The following is a 20,594-nucleotide window of genomic DNA, read 5'->3' on the forward strand; positions in this document are numbered from 1 at the left end:
AAAAAAATGTAAAATTAAACCCACAAAGACAAAAAAGATCAAAGTAAAATAATAGGTTGAACAATCGCCATTTTTGTTATATTTTTATTTAAAGAAGGATGATGAAGAGCACTAGCTTGAAACATATATATATATATATATATTTTTTTTATTTAATGAAGGATGATGTTTCAAGCTAGTGCTCTTCATCATCCTTCTTTAAATAAAAATATAACAAAAATGGTGATTGTTCAACCTATTATTTTACTTTGATCTTTGTTGCCTTTGTGGTTTTAACTATACATTTCTTTTTATAAGGTTTTTTTCCCATGTTGGTTTTTTGCAAGAGATTCATTTTCAATTATACAAGATGACCCCAAAATCAGAAAAAATAGAATTGGAAAGTTTAATATGAAACAAAAATGAAAAAGAAATTTATTACATAAAATTGAGAAATAGCAAACAGTAACCAATGGAATAGTTAGAAAACATGCTATGTTCGAGAACTTTATGGAAAAACTGTTAATGTGATTTTTTACTATTTTATTCATGTCACACTACTTGGGAAGTAATAACAAATTTCAGGTTTCAAAAATTGCTTACTTTTGTGATTTTATAGCCATAGATAGCCCATTTCTTAATGCTGTACTATAATAAACAAACTGAAGGTGTAAAAAAATAATAAAAGACAAAAATTATATAAAAAAATCTAATATCTGATCTGGAGTTAGCCAGTTGTTTGTTTATTTATCTAAAATGCCATTATTTGATAAGACAGATGTTTGTGTGAGCATAACCATTTTAGAGTAGATTACTTAAATTGACAGTTTGACAAAAAGAATGCTGTTGAAATATGGCCATTATCTATTACCTTTTAAATTGAGAAAAATAAAGAACTAATCTTTAATCTATATAAAACTTCCTCATATTAGCATACTTATCTTGGGCACATCATTAATAAATCAGGGTTAATATACAAATCTGTTGCCTTTTGTACTTGGGAATTTTACGAAAAGTGGCATGTGAAAGTGCCAAAACTATTATTAGTCTTTCTATCAAAGTTCCAGAAAGTGAGGATTTTAGTTTAATGTTAACTAATTTTAAGTACAGTAGTAATTAATAGTAGGTATCGAAAAGAACTCCAAGTAATTCACGTGTCAAAAACCCACCCTATCAAATTCCTACGCTAAAAACCGACCATTCAAAGTATTGGTTACGAGATATTATGTGCATATATATTAACAGTATGCTAAAAACATCGCTAACATTTCCAGTATAACAATTAAAAAAATTTAAAACAGCAACTTTTTTTTGTCTAATACCTACCTGATCATTTCACTAGGGTTAGCACCTAGACAGCTCGGGCTATTGCTACAAGATTTATCCAGCTTATTTGACTGGTCTGTGGGTATCCCCTTTTGATATTCTGATAAACATCCATATTTACAGGTAATGGGTATAACTTAGCATTTGCTAGAAAGAATTTACTCACTGAAAGGAAATACTGAGCATAAATAGAGATTAAACTAAATTCTAAAGAAGCATCTCATAGCTGACTATCACTACTACTGGATAATACTTACTTGATGCCAGAAATGTTTTACTCACCCTTTAAGTGCTTAGGTGAAATTAAACTAAGTCACTGACTAAGTCTATATCAATTTTATTTGTCCACAGAGAGGATTCACTCTCAACACAGAACAAACATTGATATACGATTTTAATGATGCCTCTTAAAACTGACTGAATTAGTGTATTTCTTTTTTCTCAGACTAATTTAAGAATGAAGTTTTATGTATGTATGTATGTATCAATATTTAATCTAAACAATATTGTTTTATCTGACAAGAATGTACTTCTGGTAATTCTTCAATGGAAAAAAAACAAACATGAAAAACATTACATTCACATAATGTTGATGACTGGACTTCACCAAAAAATGCTTTTAGCTTACGAGCCTTATTTATTAAACAGATACTAAAAACCTAACACTACAATAATTTGTATCACATAGAACTTAAAAGGCTAGGAACAACAGATATAACAGTCCTTTTCATTTGACATGCACAGTTTCAAATCTAATTGTATGTGTGAAAGGTCATGTTCAGTCACATGTAACATTACAATCTTAAATATTCCTGAGGAAAGCATAAACATGTTATCTACAAAACTCCTTTAAGCAGCATATTAATATAATTTGAAGCAAAAGGAGAAGATGGCAGCTAGAGGCAATAAAATCAATAAAAAAAGTTTCAAGGTTCAGAGCTTACTGGATATGAAGGAGGGAGAACATATGTGAACTTTGTCTGGTGTAAAACCCGTTTCTTCTTTTTTATAGTCTTGATAAAACTGATAACTCTGCTAATATAATGCAAATATTAATATTAATAATGTTAAAGAGTAAATATTTTCTTGTTATTTCTCTGTCATAACATATCACTTTAAGCACATGTGCAATTCTCACATTCAAATTCATTTGTGCATGTAAATCACTGCACACGTGGTTTTCTCATGAAAAGGCTTGAAATGATGAAATGGACTATGAAAAAATCCTGAAAATCAATAAGAGTGAGGGTACCCAAATAATGAAACAATGCATTTTAATCTTTATAAGCAAGAATGTAAAAAAATAACTTAGTTTCAATAATAGGTAACTTGCTTTAATCAGGAGTTACCTGTAATAGTCAGAGTCTTAAGTACTTATGTTGCTTAATATCTTAGTATAAAGATAACAAAAAAGTGAGTGAGAATCAACATTTTCTTATAAGAAACTAAGTACTTTTACCACTGAAAACATTACTGACATTTATTGTAGTAAAAAGACTTGTTAGGTCAAGTGGCTTGTTTAAATATACAACAAGACTATTCACTTAGCATGCTAATATAAATCCTCCAGATTTCACCTATGCATAATGTACTATGAGAAAAAACATTTGATATTAATCAAAAGTTACTTACAAAATTTTATACTTGTTCTTACAATAGACAGTCCAGTATTTTTATTCAAAACATGCCATCACATGGTCTGCAATATTTTGAAGTTTAAATATAGCTATTCTTTTTCAGGTTTATTATCTACAATAATTTTTTACATTTTACTTCATATTACTTACTAAACTGACAGAATACATGAGCACTAACTAGTCTATACAAATTAGTTTAATTTTAAATTAATCAAACAGTTGCTCTATAGCATGAGTACATTATTTGCCCACATTCCATGTTGTTTTGTGACATAAATGTATCATTTCATAACTGAACATGTTTTACAATTTCATATAAGAATCATAATTAACTATCTTGAGCAAACTTTATATGGATGTTAAACAAATAATAAGAATTAGGGAAAACATTTACCAATGTTGGGCATAAACATTTATTTCATATTGTAATAAGAGATGGGTTAAAATTTTCAGTTTTAAAATGGTTCGTTTAACAAATTTACACTGTAGATGAATTGAATTGTTTAAACTGATTCACTTTTAGATTGTTTTATTTAATAAAATTACAAATACATCAAGTGATCTATTTAAACTAGTTTAATCATACGGTGGATTAGTTTATAAGTTTTTGTACACCAACTGGTCAGTGTAAGTTAACATCATTAAACACAGGGTTATTTAAAAACAATTTGCAATGTACATTAGATCACTTTTTTATTTTTTAAATTGATTTAATCTAAACTAAGTTTCCAATAGATGTAAAACATAATTCATCTTGACTTATATCAACTGATTCAATAAAGAACTACTTTATCTAACAGATTTACTGTGGACATCATATGGTCAGTATAAATTGATTTTGTAGTTTGTTTGTTCAAGTAATGCAGTTAGTTTACACATATGAATTAAGCAAGTTTCTAAATATATTACAATGTCTATCATTTGGTCTACAGACAATGATTTTTTATCCTATGTTGCACTTATATACTCATTCATAGTTCACCTACATTTTGCCATTTTTTTTTTTTACACATGGTGGTAACAAAGCTCACCTTCAAGACTGTGACATTTCTCGACAATTTCGTCCTGATTTAAGTTTTGGATTCCTTGTACAGAACCGTGATTTGAAGGGATGATCCCAGATTGAGGAAGTGTTCTGATCTTTTGAAGAAAATCGATCCACTTGTCTCTTCAGACTAATCCTTGTTTGACTAAATTTAACAAAGTGAGGCTGCACCTGAGTATCATCAAAGAAGCTACTGTGGTCTGATGCACCACAAGAAAATCCAGTGTCACTGATTGAATGTTTGTATTTCTGCTTCTGACTGCCAGGACGTCTGGAAGGCATGCTGTTTCGTCTTTGTGGAGATGATGATGATGATTTGGTTGCATTACCAGAAACATCACCACTCAAGGATTCAGAGGAACTTGAAGTCTGTAAAGTGAAAATTACTTTCTTTCCTTTCTTTCTTAACTGAGATGTGTTTCCTGAAAATGTGTTATCCTTCAAAAACTGAAATCCAAAAGATTTCATGGTATCAAACAGACTCAGACTGTCAGTTTCATTGCTCCTATTAGTTTGCTCAAGAACAGGGAAGTTATTCTTGCCCAAAGAAGTTCTGTCTTGCAATTTGGGAAAACTACCAGACTCTACAGAAGTTTGTTTTGTTGTCACATGAGCCCAAGATCTGCTTCCTTTAAATAAAGAAAACCAATAAAAAAAACATAAAACAGTACATAATTTCCACTATATTTTTTGTAGTTCAAACAATTTAAAAATTCACTTAAAGTAATTCCAATATAACATGAATCTGATTTATAGTAAAATTCAATTTGTCCTTCTATTTCAGAATTTTTGCACAAAGCTATACAAAGACTAGCTGCACAAGGCAGTGCCTAATTTTGAAATTTTGGATTAGAGGGAAGTCAGCTACTCAACACCTCTTGGACTACTCTTGTATGACCAATTAGTGGGATTTCACCATCACTATGACTTCAAACTATAAAGCATGAAAATTTGGGGCAGTTGGCTGCAAATCACAAACTCTCAGATTCACAGACTGAGCACACTTACCACTAGGTCATGCCCAGTCCTGAAAGCTCATGTTATTTATATAAAGTTATAATTTTCCTCTACTGCAAATGTATTTCTGATAGGTACTTCCCTCCACACACGAAATTAGCTTTTCCTGTTTTGTGAACTTTTTTTACAATGCATGCCACAAGCCTTCCGCACCCCTCCCCCCCTATTGGAATTAAATATTCCAACCTGTTTCTCATGCAAATCATCATGCATCACCTCTCCACCAGTAGGAGAGCACTACTATCACATGATGCATGTGACTCCCTCTATGTGCTACTACCAAACCATCACTTTGAAGTTTGGCATACGACATAAGCACCGGAAAATTGTGTGAAGGAGGTTGGGAAGTGTGAGTGGAGGGAAGTACCTATCGGAAATACATTTTCAGTATAGGAAAATTATAACTTCTGATACGGTACTTCACTCCCCTCACAAGATTAGCTAGAATCCCACATTGAAAAGGAGGAGGGACCAATGCAAGGAAAGAACAGACGTACCCCCCATGAAAGCTTCCAATGGATACTTTTGTAGATGAAAGAAACAGATCAGATGATGTGAGGAGGGGCACCACATCACTTCTGAACCACGTATCTGTTTGCAATGAACAGCTAGGAACAAACATGGCAGAAAAGAAAGGGAGCACATCTGAGTGGGAGAGGATAAGTCAGGAAATGATCCCAACTGGATAAATACAGAAACTCAGTTCCACAGAAGTGGGTAATGGAGGATGTGTCCCATGGTGTAAATTGGCTAGAGCCTGGCAGATCATACTCAGTAAGTCAACTACATCCAAAATCTCCTTGCTGGGTATCAATAACTGTGTGAGGGTAGGATAAGGATCATACCAGCTTCACCTCAAACCCCAAAATCGTGGATGTGAGGAAAACACCGACTCCAGAGCACAACACAGGATTAACATTGAGCCAGGGATCTGGGACTGTCATCCAGTATACAAGGGAAGTCCATTGCATGCAATCAACTTCCACGACTGTAAGACTGGTCTGAAATGTCCAGAGGTCAATAACATCCCCATCGCAAGAGAGAGCGAGGGAGTGCTGAGGACAGAAATGAAAACATCCTACGTATACCCTCCATGACCCACTACAAAGAAGGAAGAATCGTGGGAGGAAGATGGACAACCTAAACCTGCATGAGGACTTATGTTTATTGGTTCACTTGATATCCAAAACCTGCTGCAGGTACCGACACCTGCACAAGGGTAGGATAATGGGAAAATGGAAAGTATGGGGGTATGGCTGCCTGATAACTCGATATCGAGGAGACCAAAGGCCCCTTCTAAAAAAACCATGTAAGAAACTTGGATACCAGCAACCATAGAAAAGAAGCTGGGATACCTCGAGTCAGGGTCCAGGTGTGAAAAACATCACTTTCTACTGATACACAGCCATGGATGAAGGACGAACGGAATGAGCTAAATGAGATGCCACCTGATGTAAGAAACTGGATCTTCTCGCTAGGGCCGAGACAAAAGTGAGGTGTGAAGATAGAGGACGTGAAGTGTGGGAAGCAGAACCTGCAACTGGGGTTGATGAAGAAGTTTGGGTAACAAAGGGAGAGGAATGGGAGGAAACAACTGCAGCTGAAGTAATTCAGAAAACTATGGTTGAGCAGACCAGTAAGGAGCAACCAGAAGGACTTTGCATAGAGTGGTATGCATGAGGGAGACAACCCAATGAAGTAATCGGATCGGAGGGTAAACAAAATGAGTTTATTGAACTAATCCTGGCTGAAGGCATCTATAGCCAAAGCTTCAGGATGGGGAACCGGGGACCAAAACAAAGGTAACTGGTAATTGAGGGCAGTAGCAAATGCATAGATATGAGGAATACCCCACTGATCACAAAGCCACCAAAAAAAAGGGAATGAAGGGACCACTCCATCAGGTAAACCCGGTTGGGTCAGGAAAGATGTCTGCGACAAGGTTGAATGCACCCGGTACATGACAAGCCAACAAACAAATGTGATGTTCGTTGGCCCAAATTAGAAGATCCAAAGTTAGGAAACACAAAAATCTCAATATGAGCCACCACTGTTGAATTGTCAGAATGGATAATTACCAGACAAACTCTGGAGATTGGAAGAAAGTGATTCAAAGCCTGATGAAGAGCAATGAGTTTGAGGACACTGATATGAAGAGAATGTTCCCTGACAGACCAAGACCCAAAGCCTCCTGATGATTGACCCATACATCCCAGCCCTGAAGGGATGTATCCGTGAACAGATGTAAATCTGGCTGCAGAGGAGGAAGCAGGATACCAGCCAATGTCCGAGTTTTGTCCAACCACCATTGGAGATCGTCCACAATGTAGGAAGGAAGGAAGGGTTATAGGAGTATCCAAGTGATCCCAAGCAAGGTTTCATTGGTCATGGAAGACAAACTGAAGGGATTGCATGTGAGCCCAGCCGAGAGGAGATGTAAAAGATCACATCGCCAAAAGTGATAGAACCTCGCAAACAGAAACTGAAGGAGCAGACAGGGCATTCCAAATGGCCAGTTCCATAGAAAAGAGTCAGAGAGGAGAAAGTTGGGCCAGACAGAGATGGGTGTTGAAGAAAAACACCCAGATGAACGAGGTACTGGGTAGGATGAAGGAAGGACTTTAACATTTTGATCAACCAGCCCACCCAAGCAACTTTGAGAAGAAGCTGATGAGTATGACAGGCTGACTCCTTTTTGGAATGAGCAAGAAAAAACCAATCATCCATGTAAAAGTGAAAGTGCAACCCCAGGACATGAAGCCAGCCTGAAGGGTAAGGTGCAAAATTGTTACACCAACCCACAATGGACAAACCGAAGATACGTAGGAGAATGGCCTGATATGGGAATATGCAGATAAGCATTAGAGATGTCCTTCTTGGTCATCCAAGGACCTGGAGAAAAAGTCAAACGAAGAGTAAGGTAGGATTCCGTGGTGAAGCATGGTGTGTGAACATATTGATTGTGAAGGGACAGGTCGATGAACAGCCTCCAGTCCCCGGGCTTTTTGGAAACTACAAACAGACGAAAGTAAAACCCTCGCAAACTGCATGGAGCAGGTTCGATAGCTTGTTGTATGAGGAGGTCTTGCACTGCCTCGGGTAGACACTGGCATGACAAGGGATCCCGAGGAGGAGGAAAGGAAACAGACAAGCAGGAGGAAGGGTAAGAAAGGGGATGACAAATCCCTCTGACAAAACTCGATGAACCCAAAAATTGGAGATGAAAGGGCACCACTGATGAACAAAGGTCGCCAGATGAGCACCCACTGAACCCGAACCCACCAGGTAGTCACTGGAACCATTGTTGGTATACCATGCTCATCATGAAAAATGTCGAACAGGCAAAGGCTGGGAAAGGGAGGGTCGGGAGACAGGATTTGGTGCCACAGTCAGCTCTGAATGGAACAAAAGGGCCAACAGATTAGAAAGGGTGGATTGTTGTTGGACCAAAGCCACCCTCGACTCCAAAGACTCTGTGATCATGTCAAACACGAAACTTTTTCCTATATAATGCTGTATAGGTTATCCTATATAATTCTCAATCTCCCTGTGAATAAAGGACGATTAATCCTGTGGCCTGAAGTATGGCAGCAGATGAATGAGATGTACCCAAAGTGGTAATGTTAACTTCAGAATTCACACTTGATACCAAATAAACAAGCAAAACATGGGTAAATCAAACGCTTTCAAAAACAAAGTGAAAAAAAATTAAGTTAAACCAGTTTGAGAAGTAAAGAGTAAAAAGAAATACTTCAGAACTCAATCCTTGCCAATTGAGAAGTGATGAATCGGTAGTGGAGCATAAAAGGAGTCACATGCATCAAGTGATAGTAGTGCACTCCTATTGGTGGTGAGATGATGCATGATGATTTGCATAAGAGACATATTGGAATCTTTGATTCCAATCGGGGGGTGCAGAAGGCTTGTGCCATGCGTTAAAAAAGTTTGCATATAGAGGGCAGTAAAAAAGTTATAAATAATTTTACAAGGAAAAAAATAAACACACCTGACTGTTCTTGTTTTGATCTTGAGATCCCACTTACTAAATATCTATTTTTCCAAGCATCAGGAAGTACTTGGCCACTCTTGCAACTGTTATCGAACTTTCCAAGTGTTGGACTTTTGCAGGTATTTGTAGATTGGACAAAAGTCAAAGTCACTTCCTTTTGATGTGGACTAGATACATGGTCAGTCAGTTGATGTAAAATACGGGTGAACCGTGGTTTCTTGACCACTGGCTATAGAAAACAGAATAAAATTAACTGGCAAATGGAATTTATTTGAAAACAGCATTATCTTAACAAAAGTAAAGTTTTGATAACATGATATTCAATTTATTCTTATTTAAAATGTATATACTAAAGTAGAAGGCTAATGACTTTGACAAATTTTAGATGTAAACAAATAATCATAAATATAATAATAAGTTCTATCTACAGTAATAAACAAGTTATTTCAGTTCGGAAAAAACAAAATATTTATGAGGCATTATGAAATAATAAAAAAAAGAGAGTCCATATGTATAACAATTTATATTTATTAAAATCTAAACTTCATTCATAACAAATCTTGGTAAGAAGACTGTAACAAAGCCATAAATATTAATAGTGCTAGTAATTATACTGATTATATTCTTTAATGAACTACCAAGGTTTTTTCTTGACACTGCCAAGTATATTTATCCACTAGAACTCACATTGGTAAATGCTTGTATAATACAAACAATGCAGACTACCTGAACTCACAATTATAAGCACCGATAACCAAACACTGAAGTTCAAAATTTTGATGAAATAGACATTCTTAATTTTGAAGTTATCAATCTTCCATTTGCAAATATTCGCAAGAAGTTATGTTACAATGTTACTACTCATAACTTTTAGAATTATTACATATTATAAGATTTTGTGTACAGAGCTCATACACTCATTCTCAACTTTCAAAAATGAGGTTTCTCCTACCAAATTTTGAGCAATAGGTTTATTTATTTTTGAAGTAAATCCAATAATCTCTTTCCTACTATTAATAATTTTATCTTTTCAAAATTATCTCATCTACACCTTAATTTCTTAACTAATTTCTATGGTAATAATGGTGACCATCATTAGTCTTATTCCTGTTAATTTAACCTCTCTCTATACTTAATGCAAGCTGTATAACAGTTCCTTATAAAGTATAGTGATATGCCATTAGTTATATATTACTTTTTATTAATTAATGTAATTGTAACATTTATTATTGCTTATACATTTCAATTATTTCTTAGTTTAACTTTACAACTTGCATCTGCTCACTTAGTAATTTAACAATCTGTTTAGAGGGATAGTTTAAGTCAGATTATTTATGTTAGACACAGCTCATAGTATGTTTAGTAAATTATTTTCCAATTGATTACAATTAACTTAGTTATTTTACTAAGTTATTCATTTAATTTTTCATTTTGTAGCTTTATAAACATTAGTTTTTTGATGTGATATCTGTACCATCTTGCTCTATTTTATACAAAAGCCCTTGTTTTAATGATACAATGGACCCTTGTTAAAATTTTAAAACAACTTATATAGATGACTACATCATACTTAAATTTGTATGTTTTTCAAGTTTACCATCAGCTTTTTTGTAGTAGAACTGGTATAACCTTACATACAAACAATGACAAAAATATTTATATACTATATTTGATGCTTTCCATTTTCTTCTTATATGTGAAGAAACATTGCAAATGACATCCTTGTTTAAAAATGCACCTCAATTGTAATGGATATACTCTGAAGAAGGTCACATAGCTGTTTTTACATGTACTAAGAATATTTACTGATATGTGGTAAAATTATAATAACTACCATTTCAGAACTTCATATGTCAATAGCTTTTTGTGAAGTTTTGCTTTTTCAGCTTATTCTGTCAATCAACTAGAAAAAAACATTTTTTGAATAAGAATATTCTAAACTTATCAAACTCTAATTAAACACTCATTAGTACCTGAAGTTTTATATTCAGAATGAACTAAGGTTTTAAACAAGCTTTCCTTGAACACAGCTGGTACATAACATTTAAGACTTAATAAATAAAGCCAGAAAATGTTTTTATTGGTAAAATTCACACTCAAAGTTACAATCACAACTATAAACTAATGTATCAAGAAAGCAAGTTGGTGGTTCTGCTGATGTTCAACAGTGAATTTGATACTGTTTTGCTTGCTATTTAAATAATCTAAAAACTGAAAAACCTGAAAAATATTAAAACTATCATCCATATACATCTCATGATGGTTTAAAACTGTGCAAAACCCTTCAACAATTGTTTTTCATGAAAAGAAAGTAAAAGAGTAGCTAGAGAGGGAGCTAATCTGGAACCCATAGCTACATTATTAAACTGATTATACAGATTATCATTAAACAAAATTTTTTTTTTCTTTTGTTGAAAAAGAAGTGAACTTCAAAAATATAGATTTTGGAATAATTTGAATAATTTACATTAAAATATTAAATTTACACTTAGATATTTTATTTATTTCTAATTATTTTTCTTACCATTTATTTTCAAACCTACTAATTGAAAATGATATCAGACTAAGGATTTATTTATATAACAACTAGATACCATAATCTTTAATCATTCTAGTTATGTTTTGATGAGGTTGAAAAGAAAGTCTTAGCTCTTCATTTAAAGTACAGTACCTCTCAACAAGTTAAAATTTGAAGATTATTTGTTACCTTTTGAACAGTTTTTAAAGTTATAGTCTAAACAACCTATTTGATCTGAATCTGGATAATCTTCCAGTAACATTAAAATTCAACGCAATGGAACAATTTTGACCTTTTTGAGTAATTATGACTCTGATTGCTAGTTCTTACACGAGTAAAGAATTGTTTGGCATTAGAAATTTTAGTAAAAATAACAATAATGTCATTAATAAGTCTAATAAAGAAAAAAGTGTAGTTATTTTGGATAAAATGGAATATTTGAGAAAAAAAGTCGATAACATCTTAAGTGATCCAACCAAATTTGTAAAACTTGACTAGGATCTTACTGATATAATGGATATAAAATTACATAAATATTTTTGGAAATTAAAAGTAATATACATTACCTCAGGCACAATACTCAAAAAATAAACCATCAAGAGATAATCTTGGGATTTTTATAGTTTTCCCAAAACACAAAGAGATTAGGGCTAACACCATGCTACCTGAATTTCTGCAACATGATAATATTAAAGGAAAAAGAGCATGTATTTTGGCCAGTGCTCAATTAATTTGGTGTGTAAATCAATAAAATGAACATCAGTAGAACTATCAACTTGCATTCTTGAATACATTAGTTCATAATTGTGATGGAAACTTTGAGTGTGAAGTTTACAAGACATTAATTGGCCTGTATTTTAGCTTTCCATGTTATATATGGTAATACCAACTATGTTCAAGGAAAGCTTGGTTAAAATCTTAGTTCATCATGTATATAAAATTTCAAGTACTTATGCATTTTTACATAAACAGTTTGATAATCAAGATGTTCCAATACAAAAATGGCTTTCCTGGTGTCTAACAGAATAATTAATGAATATTTGGAGGAATGAAACTTAACAAAACCATCAACACTTGTTATAACTTTAACATTTATTGGTAAATATTCTTTCAGTGTGAAAAACTGCTATGCAGCCTACTGTGTAGTGTATCTATCTGTAATAAAAACTGAGGTATCTTTTAAAAAAGGATGTCATCTGCAATATATGTTCATTAAAAAGATAGGATGTAGTTCTTCAATTTACTTGTTTTAAGGAAGATTACATTAGTTCTACTACAAGAAAACTACTGAAAGATTATGCAAATTTAAGAACACCAAATAAATTAAGTGTATTGGAGCACATTCTAGGTGATTGTGAAATAGTCATCCATTTAAATTATTTTAAGATCTTAATAAGGATCAATGATGAACAAAGCCTTTGTATAAAAGAGAGCTTGGTCATTCATAAGAAAACAATCATGTCAGTTTTGTAAAAAAATTGCCACTTATATTACAACTCAATTTTTTGTCAATTTATAATCATCACATGTACTGTACCACTATTAAAATCTATATATAAATAGCAACATGTTGTAATAACTTATCTCAGATATTACTTTAAAGTTCCAATGTTGCAGCAGTTTCATAATTTTTCATTAGTCACTAGATGTTATTATGGAAGATTATATAAAGTTTTCATACATACTGGTGTTATGTTTTGTATGGGACAGGCAGGAAATCAATAACAATGCACGAGCCAAACAACTAGTTTTATACATTTTGTATGCTTGTTTTATTCTAATATTTTTTAGTGTTAAATTTTATTAACAGTTTTAATTACAATTTTTAACACAAACATATGAATACATATTTTTTATTTATCATAATTATTTTATATCATTAGCTTAGTATTTGAAATTAGAGCTAATTTAAATTAATCTCTTAAGATGGGCAAACCTCATTTTATATTACTGAGATTACAGCCAAAAACATCATTGCAGTGAAAGCACTATTGTACCTAGCTGAGGAATCTATATATTCCAACCATGAAAAGTTTTTGTTTTATGAATGTGCATACACCTACTAAGAATAGTATTTATCAAATTAGCTATAATTATTTCTGGGTTAATTTTTGGCTCTGAGCTATATAATTAGCTAGCTTATATCACAAGTTATTGATAACTTTTTAAAACTCCCAATAATCATGGCACAAAGTCTTCAATTGCAGCAAGAAGCAAACTTTTATTAACAACAATAAATACTTTTAAAAATTAAAATATTTTTCCACATAAGTGTAATTTAATTATAGATACATTGTAATAACTGATTATTGAATATAAGGATTTGGAACTCTTGGCAAATGTAATTGTATATCTACATGCAAATCTAAGGTGTAAAGAAAGAGCAGTACAACTAATTTTTAAATTTTCTGATTATGAACAACAATTCTCAGTAAAGGTTCTTTAATTTCCAAAAAGTATCACAAAGTGAAACAAACTAGACCTGTCTAAACTGTGGTGATTTTTACACTGATGAGAGAGAGAAGGAGTTAGGTGTTTGAATAAAATAATGTACGTACAAACCACTGCATATCTTTGAACTTGTCAAGCTAAATCATCACAGAACGAACCTTGATCATGCCCAGATTAAAGCTTATGAACAAGGCAAAGCAAACAAAAATTAAGAGTTTCTCTTAATAAAATATAAAACCAAACATCAATGAATTTTCATGAATCACTCCCAATCTAATCAGTTTCCCCTAAGAATTAGTGATTTTTAAAAGCCCTTACAAGTTTGTTTATTGTTACTTGTTGACTGGTAGTACCATGTTTAATCCAGTGAAATGTTGCCAGTATCAAATTTCTTCTTTTCAATTTTAGCTGTTAAAACAAACATTCTAATGAAAGTTTGAAGAAATATAACCAATAAATTTAAATATACCTTGATTGGTAGGATTTAGGGTTTGGCCTATGCTCTTTTTTTTTCTATGATTAAAAATTATTGTTTCCAATTGTCATTAGTGTAATTTACTAATGTAATATTAGTACAGTACAAAACCTATCAATTTTTTTGTGTTTTATGTGGTACTACCTCCTATTTAAACCTACACATCTAATCTATATATCACTATAATGTCCTGAATAAACAGTATAACAGAAAACACAGTCATGAAGTGATGTAGTATGCAAACTTGTATGCATTTGTTCAGCTAGATAGTTCACACTACTCCAAAAAAGAGAAAATTTAAATTATTTTCATAAAGAACAATTTCCAGCTGAATTTAGGACTCAGCTTGTCTTCCTTTCTCTGTGGAATACATTATGATATGAAATATATACATTTGCAGCATTGGTACCATGTAACTTAAAATTGCAGTTACAATGTCAACACACATTAATTCAGCTAAATTGCTGTCACTCAATGAAAGAGAGTTTGAGGCTATTTAGCTTTCTAGCTAAATTTGTGCTGCAATACCTTTAGTTCTTGGTGGGGTGAAGATTAGTTCCTATACATAATGTACTTGTAAGCATACATAGAATATTAGGGAACTATATAGTACACTGGTACAGATACACAGAACACATAATATTGGTACACAATATGAGTTCTAATAAACAGTATAAATAAATACAGCAAATCAGTTGCTATAAATATTACATCAGAAGTGACCAACAGAATATTAATACAAGTGCTGTAGTAGTACAGATAGATGCAAAATCAGTTGCTACACAGACCACTGATATACAGAAAGTTACTTCTTGCACTCATTCCACTATTAAAGATATTTAGAACATTAATTTGCACACATACTGCTTTTACATATCCAAAGAATATCATTTACAACATGGTTTACAATAAAGCACAGTCGTAAAAAAAGTTAGGGCTATAGAGACAAGTTCAGTTGCATTCAGGTGCCAGTCTGTAAACTAGATTTGAATCTTTGTCTATTTAAAATGTGGAAGAATATGATTAAAAGGTTTACATAGTGGGGAGAACCTCTCATTAAGTATGCTAACAATTATTTGTAGTGGAGAGTGTACAATTTCTATGACTAAAGTACAGGACATTATAAAGTGATGTAACAATTCAGTTCTTAGTACCAAGAAACACACTTTTTATATTGTATGTAGGAGAGAATTAGAAACACTGCTTAAAAAGTATATACAATTTCTTCAGAGATTCAGCAATAGCAACAGTAGTGTAGTTTATTTGGAGGAGCTCCCTCAGGATAGGATAACATGTGGGCTGACTGGACTTTTAGAATATTTTTCAAGGTAAGGATTTTAGAATTGTAGCTAGAGGTGGGCTCCACTTAAACAGACTAAATGTTTAGGGAAGCTCAAATGAATTTCATTAATGAGAGTTTAAACTAAGCTTGAACAGTAGTGAGGAAGTTTGCAAAAATGTGAAAAGGCAAACTGATGTGATAGATTGGGTAATGAGGAGAGTGGGAAACAAAGGATCTAAAGCATAAACATATTTTTAAAGATAAGTTTGAGATATAACGATAAACACAGTAAATTCTAGAATACATTTACATGCTATTATTGTAATTTGAGGAAATCAGGAACAAAGTGCATGAGTTCAGTACTCAAGTTGAAATGATATAATGGGAATTACAGAATCTTACAGGAATTAATTTGAAATTCCAAGTTATAAGTTATTTAATAGTGATAGATTTTTTTAAAAGATGGAATGGACTAGACTGACTCTCTACGTGAGGGATAAACTGCAATACTCGAAACTGAAGACATAAGTTATCATTTTCTTACATTGAAAATAGATTTCCAATAGACTTACGTATTCTCACACAATAGCTTTTCTCAAACTTCCACTGCCCTCTAACATACTGAGAAGAAATTTCCTTCTTGATGCTCTAGCCTATATATACCCCATAAGATCGAGCCGTTCATTTAGTATGTATACGTGAACCTCACTTTCGAGATTAGGCCCACAAGAAACAGAAGAACACCAGAAGTAAGGAGGAAGGGTGGGAGAAAAGGGAAGTATCTAATGGAAATCTATTTTCAATCTAAAACAATGATAACTTCTGATATGATACATACTTACACTCACACAATAACTAGAATACCACACAGAGTAGGTAGAGGACTGGTGTAAGATAAAACAAGAGACCCCTGCAGAAGTTGTCCTTAGAGAATGAAACAGGTGTGCTCTGTAATTGAATGGAAGCACACATGTGGGGGTCTGCACCACTTCTGGAACAGGTATTCTCTTCACTTTCTAAGAAGTGGAGTGTCATGAAATGGGTGACTTTGAGGTCTGGAGCTAGTAAAAGAAAGAGCTCAGAAAATAATGTATCAGGTGTAAACAACCAACACGAGTCCCACTCCATCCTCATCCATACAAACATGACTGGAAATAAACCAACTCCGGTAGGATAAGAGTCACAAGTAGTATAAAGAAAAAAAATGGACAAAGATAGGTAACTTCAAGTCCTCACGGAAAAATTAGAAAGCTGATGACCAGTTTACAGAATTATGAAGATAAAGCCATTCAATGAGACATTTTTAGGAATCTACTCAACACTAACCTTACAGATGAGGTTCCACATCCCATATTTGGTATTACGAGGCAGAGGACCTCCCTTTAGAGCAAAACCAGTATATACAGTGTATGGTGGCCAGGGCAAACAGACCGTTACTAATATCAAAACAAACCCCTCTCATAAGTAAACAGAGTGCTATACTGCAAGCATCTGGAATTACAATGAAGAAGTAAGCAAACAGCATCTGCTGGACAAACTTCCAAATCAACCTGGACTTATAGAGCTGTGTCTTAGCCTCAACATAAGAATAGGGAGTCATCCTGTACGCAGTATTATGAGCAGGAAAATAAAGATTTTAACTCAATGTGTCACACTCCTGAGGATGATGCAGTAAAACATGTTGAGGAAAGAACAGCCCGGGTATAGCACAATATATGCACTATAATAAAGGGTACAGGAAACATCTATCCCCAAAAAAGGGCAGATCTATGATGACCAAAAGCCAGGAGGAGAAAGAAATAGGTATTGAGGGAAAGATCATACAGGGAACATGAAGCTAAAAGTTCAAAGGGAGATTGGGAAAGGGCAAAAAAGATGATACTGAGATCCCAATCAGGCACAGGAAAGGCATAGCAAGGATGAAGAACATGAAAAGACTGGAACAGGAAGGAAAGGATGGGAGAGGATAAGATCTGGTGGAATTTGGTAAAATAAAAACGTGTGACAAGGCTGCTTTATAAACAAAAACTGTCGAAACTGAAAGATCCTGATCAAAGTGCCAGGTGAAAAATCAGGAAAGTTAAGGAATGGAAAGACAAGAGGGGCAGAAACCATGTCAAGAGAGACCAACAACGAAAAATAGTAGTCCAACGCTGTTGGTAAACTGGCAATGTGTATGGCTGGACTGAGAGGGAAAGGACAGAAGCAACATGAGGTGTCAGACCCTGTCTTCTTGCAAGGGACCTGACAAAAGCCATACCTGAAGTTAGAGGGTGGAAAAGGTGAGATGGAAGACATTCAAATCAGGTTGATGAAGGAGAGAAGGAGACAGAGGAAAGGGAAAAGGGTGACAATTCTAGAGGCCTCAGGAGTGGGAACCAAGGTTGAGCCAGCCAAAATGGAGCCACCAAGAAAATGTGACACACAGTGTTGTGGATGAGAGAGATTACTTTTGAGAGGAGATATATACGTGGGAAGGCATAAATGTGAAGGATCATCCATTCCTGACTTAATTCATCTACCCCTAAAGTTTGAAGATGAGGAACCGGAGAATAAAGAGACAGTAGTTTGGTTTTCAGATGAGTGGCAAATGTATGTATGTGCAGAGTTCCAGACAAGAGAATAACTACCAGAAAACTAGAGGATCTAGGGACCACTCCATGGGAATGACCTTGTGTGGATGCAATAACCAATCCACAACATTATTCAAAGCACTGGCAATATGGCAAGCCAAGAGCTATATCAGGTGCTCATGGGCCCAGAATAGGAGCTCTAGAGTCTGAAAACAAAGGGACCTGGATTTGGAACCCCTTGCTTGGTGATGTATCAGACCACTGTGGAGTTATTGGAAATCACCATAATCACCTTCCCCCTCAGAAGATGCAGGAAATAAGACATAGCTCAATCAAATGCTAAGAGCTCCAAAACATTGACGTAAAGCTCAAATTTGGGCCACAACCAACTCCCAAAAAACTCCTGGGTATCGACATATACACCCCAACCCAAAAGAGAAGCATTGGTAAAAATATGCAGGTCTGGACGAGGAGGTGGAAGAGGAACATCAGCCATAGTATTGACTCTGTCAAACCACCAAGCAAGGTCAGTCTGAAGAGAAGAAGAAAAGACAACTGGTTGATACAAGGGGCTCAAGCTGAAGCTCCATCGATTGTAGAATTCCCACTGGAGGGAACACATGTGAGCATGACCTAGGAGTAAGAGAGCTTCCAAGGAAGCTCACATCCCCAAAAGAGATAGAACCTCTTGAGATAAAAGAGAATGAGAGGATAGGGCCTTGATGACCAACTGCTCCATATCCCAAATACACAATGGAGAAGGCTGGGCCTGACTAAGATAGGAATTGAAGAAAACTCCAAAATGAACTAGATACTGTGTAAGAGAAAGGATAGACTTCTCCACTTTGAATAACAAACCCACATAAAATGCATCCTCCAGGAGCAAATGGGTGTGGTCAGAAGATGTAGAACATGAAGGAACCAAAATAAGCTAGTCATCCATATAATGATGAAACTGGATCCCCAACTAATGTAGATGTTGAGTGAAGGTCTTGACTACCATACAAAACACATAAGGATCGAAGGCAAGCCCAGACAGAAGAGCCCAAAACTGGAAAATATGCTCCTCATGGATAAACCAAAGAAATGATGTGAAGATGGAGAGTTGGGAAAATGAAAGTATGAAACTGCTACATCAAACTTGATCATCCAAAAACCTGGAGTGAAAACCCAATGAAGGGACAGAAATGACCCCATGATGAAACGAGGAGGATACAGAAACTGATTTAGATGGGAGAGGTTGATGACGTGTCTCCAATCCCTGGTTTGTTTTTTTGGGGAAAATGAAAAGCTGAGAGTAAAAACTCAACTGAACAGGAAACATTGGCTCGATAGCTTCCTTGAGAAGGTCTCTTACTGCCTCAGACAGATGATTGCTTGAGGCAGGATCCTTTGGAGTAGGGAAAGGAACTGGGTGACAGTTTCTGGAATTTAAGAGGGAGATAGACTGACAAAACCCACATAACTCACGGATCATTAGTGAAGGTCTCCCAAATGTCGACAAAGTGGTGGATCTTGGCCTCACAGGACCTGACCTCACTGTGTAGTCACCTCTACCACTATCAATGTTCTTGACGGGCAAGGGAAAAGCAAGGATAAGGACAAAAACATCAAAATGCAGGTAAAGGATGAGATGTGAAAGCAGGAAAACGGGAAACAGGAATAGGATGGAGAACTGTGGAGGAGGAAAGTTGTGGCAACCAATTTGCAAATAATCTGTGAAAATGGAAAGCAAGAAACAAGTCCAACTCGTATTGTGCCAATTGAAAAAGTGAGGTTCACATAAAGTAGAACTGAGGGAGCCAGCTGCTCTAGGAGAGTGCATTGTGCTCCTATTGGTATAGGGTTGTTGCATGCAGTGGAAGATCATGAAAAGCTGTTGTGTGAGAAGAGGTATGTATCATATTGGAAAAAAAGGTTAGTCAGAAGGTTGAATATATATGGGTTACAATCAGAGGTTTCAAGGGTAGAAAGTTTTTAATTGGCAATTGTCACAGATTAGGGTTTTTATTGATAAGAATACTGATGCAGTAATCATGAAAGACTTTAGTTTGAGAGATATTGATTGGGATTGTATGGAACTAAATAGTGAGGGTAAAGAATTTTCTTGAAGTGATTCAGGATTGTTTTCTATACCAAATGGTCAGAGAGTCAACCAGAACAGATGCCTTTTTAAGATTTATCATTAACTACTAATTTATGGTATGGCTGCAAGCAGGGGGTATTGAGAGCCAGGCCAGGCCCAGGATCAGTAATATCATCGGGCCCCCCTTTCATTCTAT

At 34.6% G+C, this 20,594-nt stretch overlaps 1 protein-coding gene across 3 annotated transcripts in view; it reads right to left on the bottom strand.

Moving 5' to 3' along the window:
- The window catches only part of LOC106462172 (mitogen-activated protein kinase kinase kinase 20-like), a 194,229-nt gene that overhangs the window by 4,041 nt on the left and 169,594 nt on the right, over positions 1-20,594 (bottom strand). For all 3 annotated transcript variants that reach the window (XM_022389353.1, XM_013922070.2, XM_022389354.1), the window contains exons 19-20: positions 9,011-9,242; positions 3,974-4,616 (exon numbers count right to left, since the gene is read on the bottom strand). In XM_022389353.1, the coding sequence (XP_022245061.1) occupies positions 3,976-4,616; positions 9,011-9,242 (873 nt within the window). In that variant the 3' untranslated portion in view covers positions 3,974-3,975. The remainder of the gene's footprint in view (positions 1-3,973; positions 4,617-9,010; positions 9,243-20,594) is intronic.

This window comes from Limulus polyphemus, unplaced genomic scaffold (assembly GCF_000517525.1).
Source record: "Limulus polyphemus unplaced genomic scaffold, Limulus_polyphemus-2.1.2 Scaffold1109, whole genome shotgun sequence".
Classification (NCBI taxonomy): domain Eukaryota; kingdom Metazoa; phylum Arthropoda; class Merostomata; order Xiphosura; family Limulidae; genus Limulus; species Limulus polyphemus.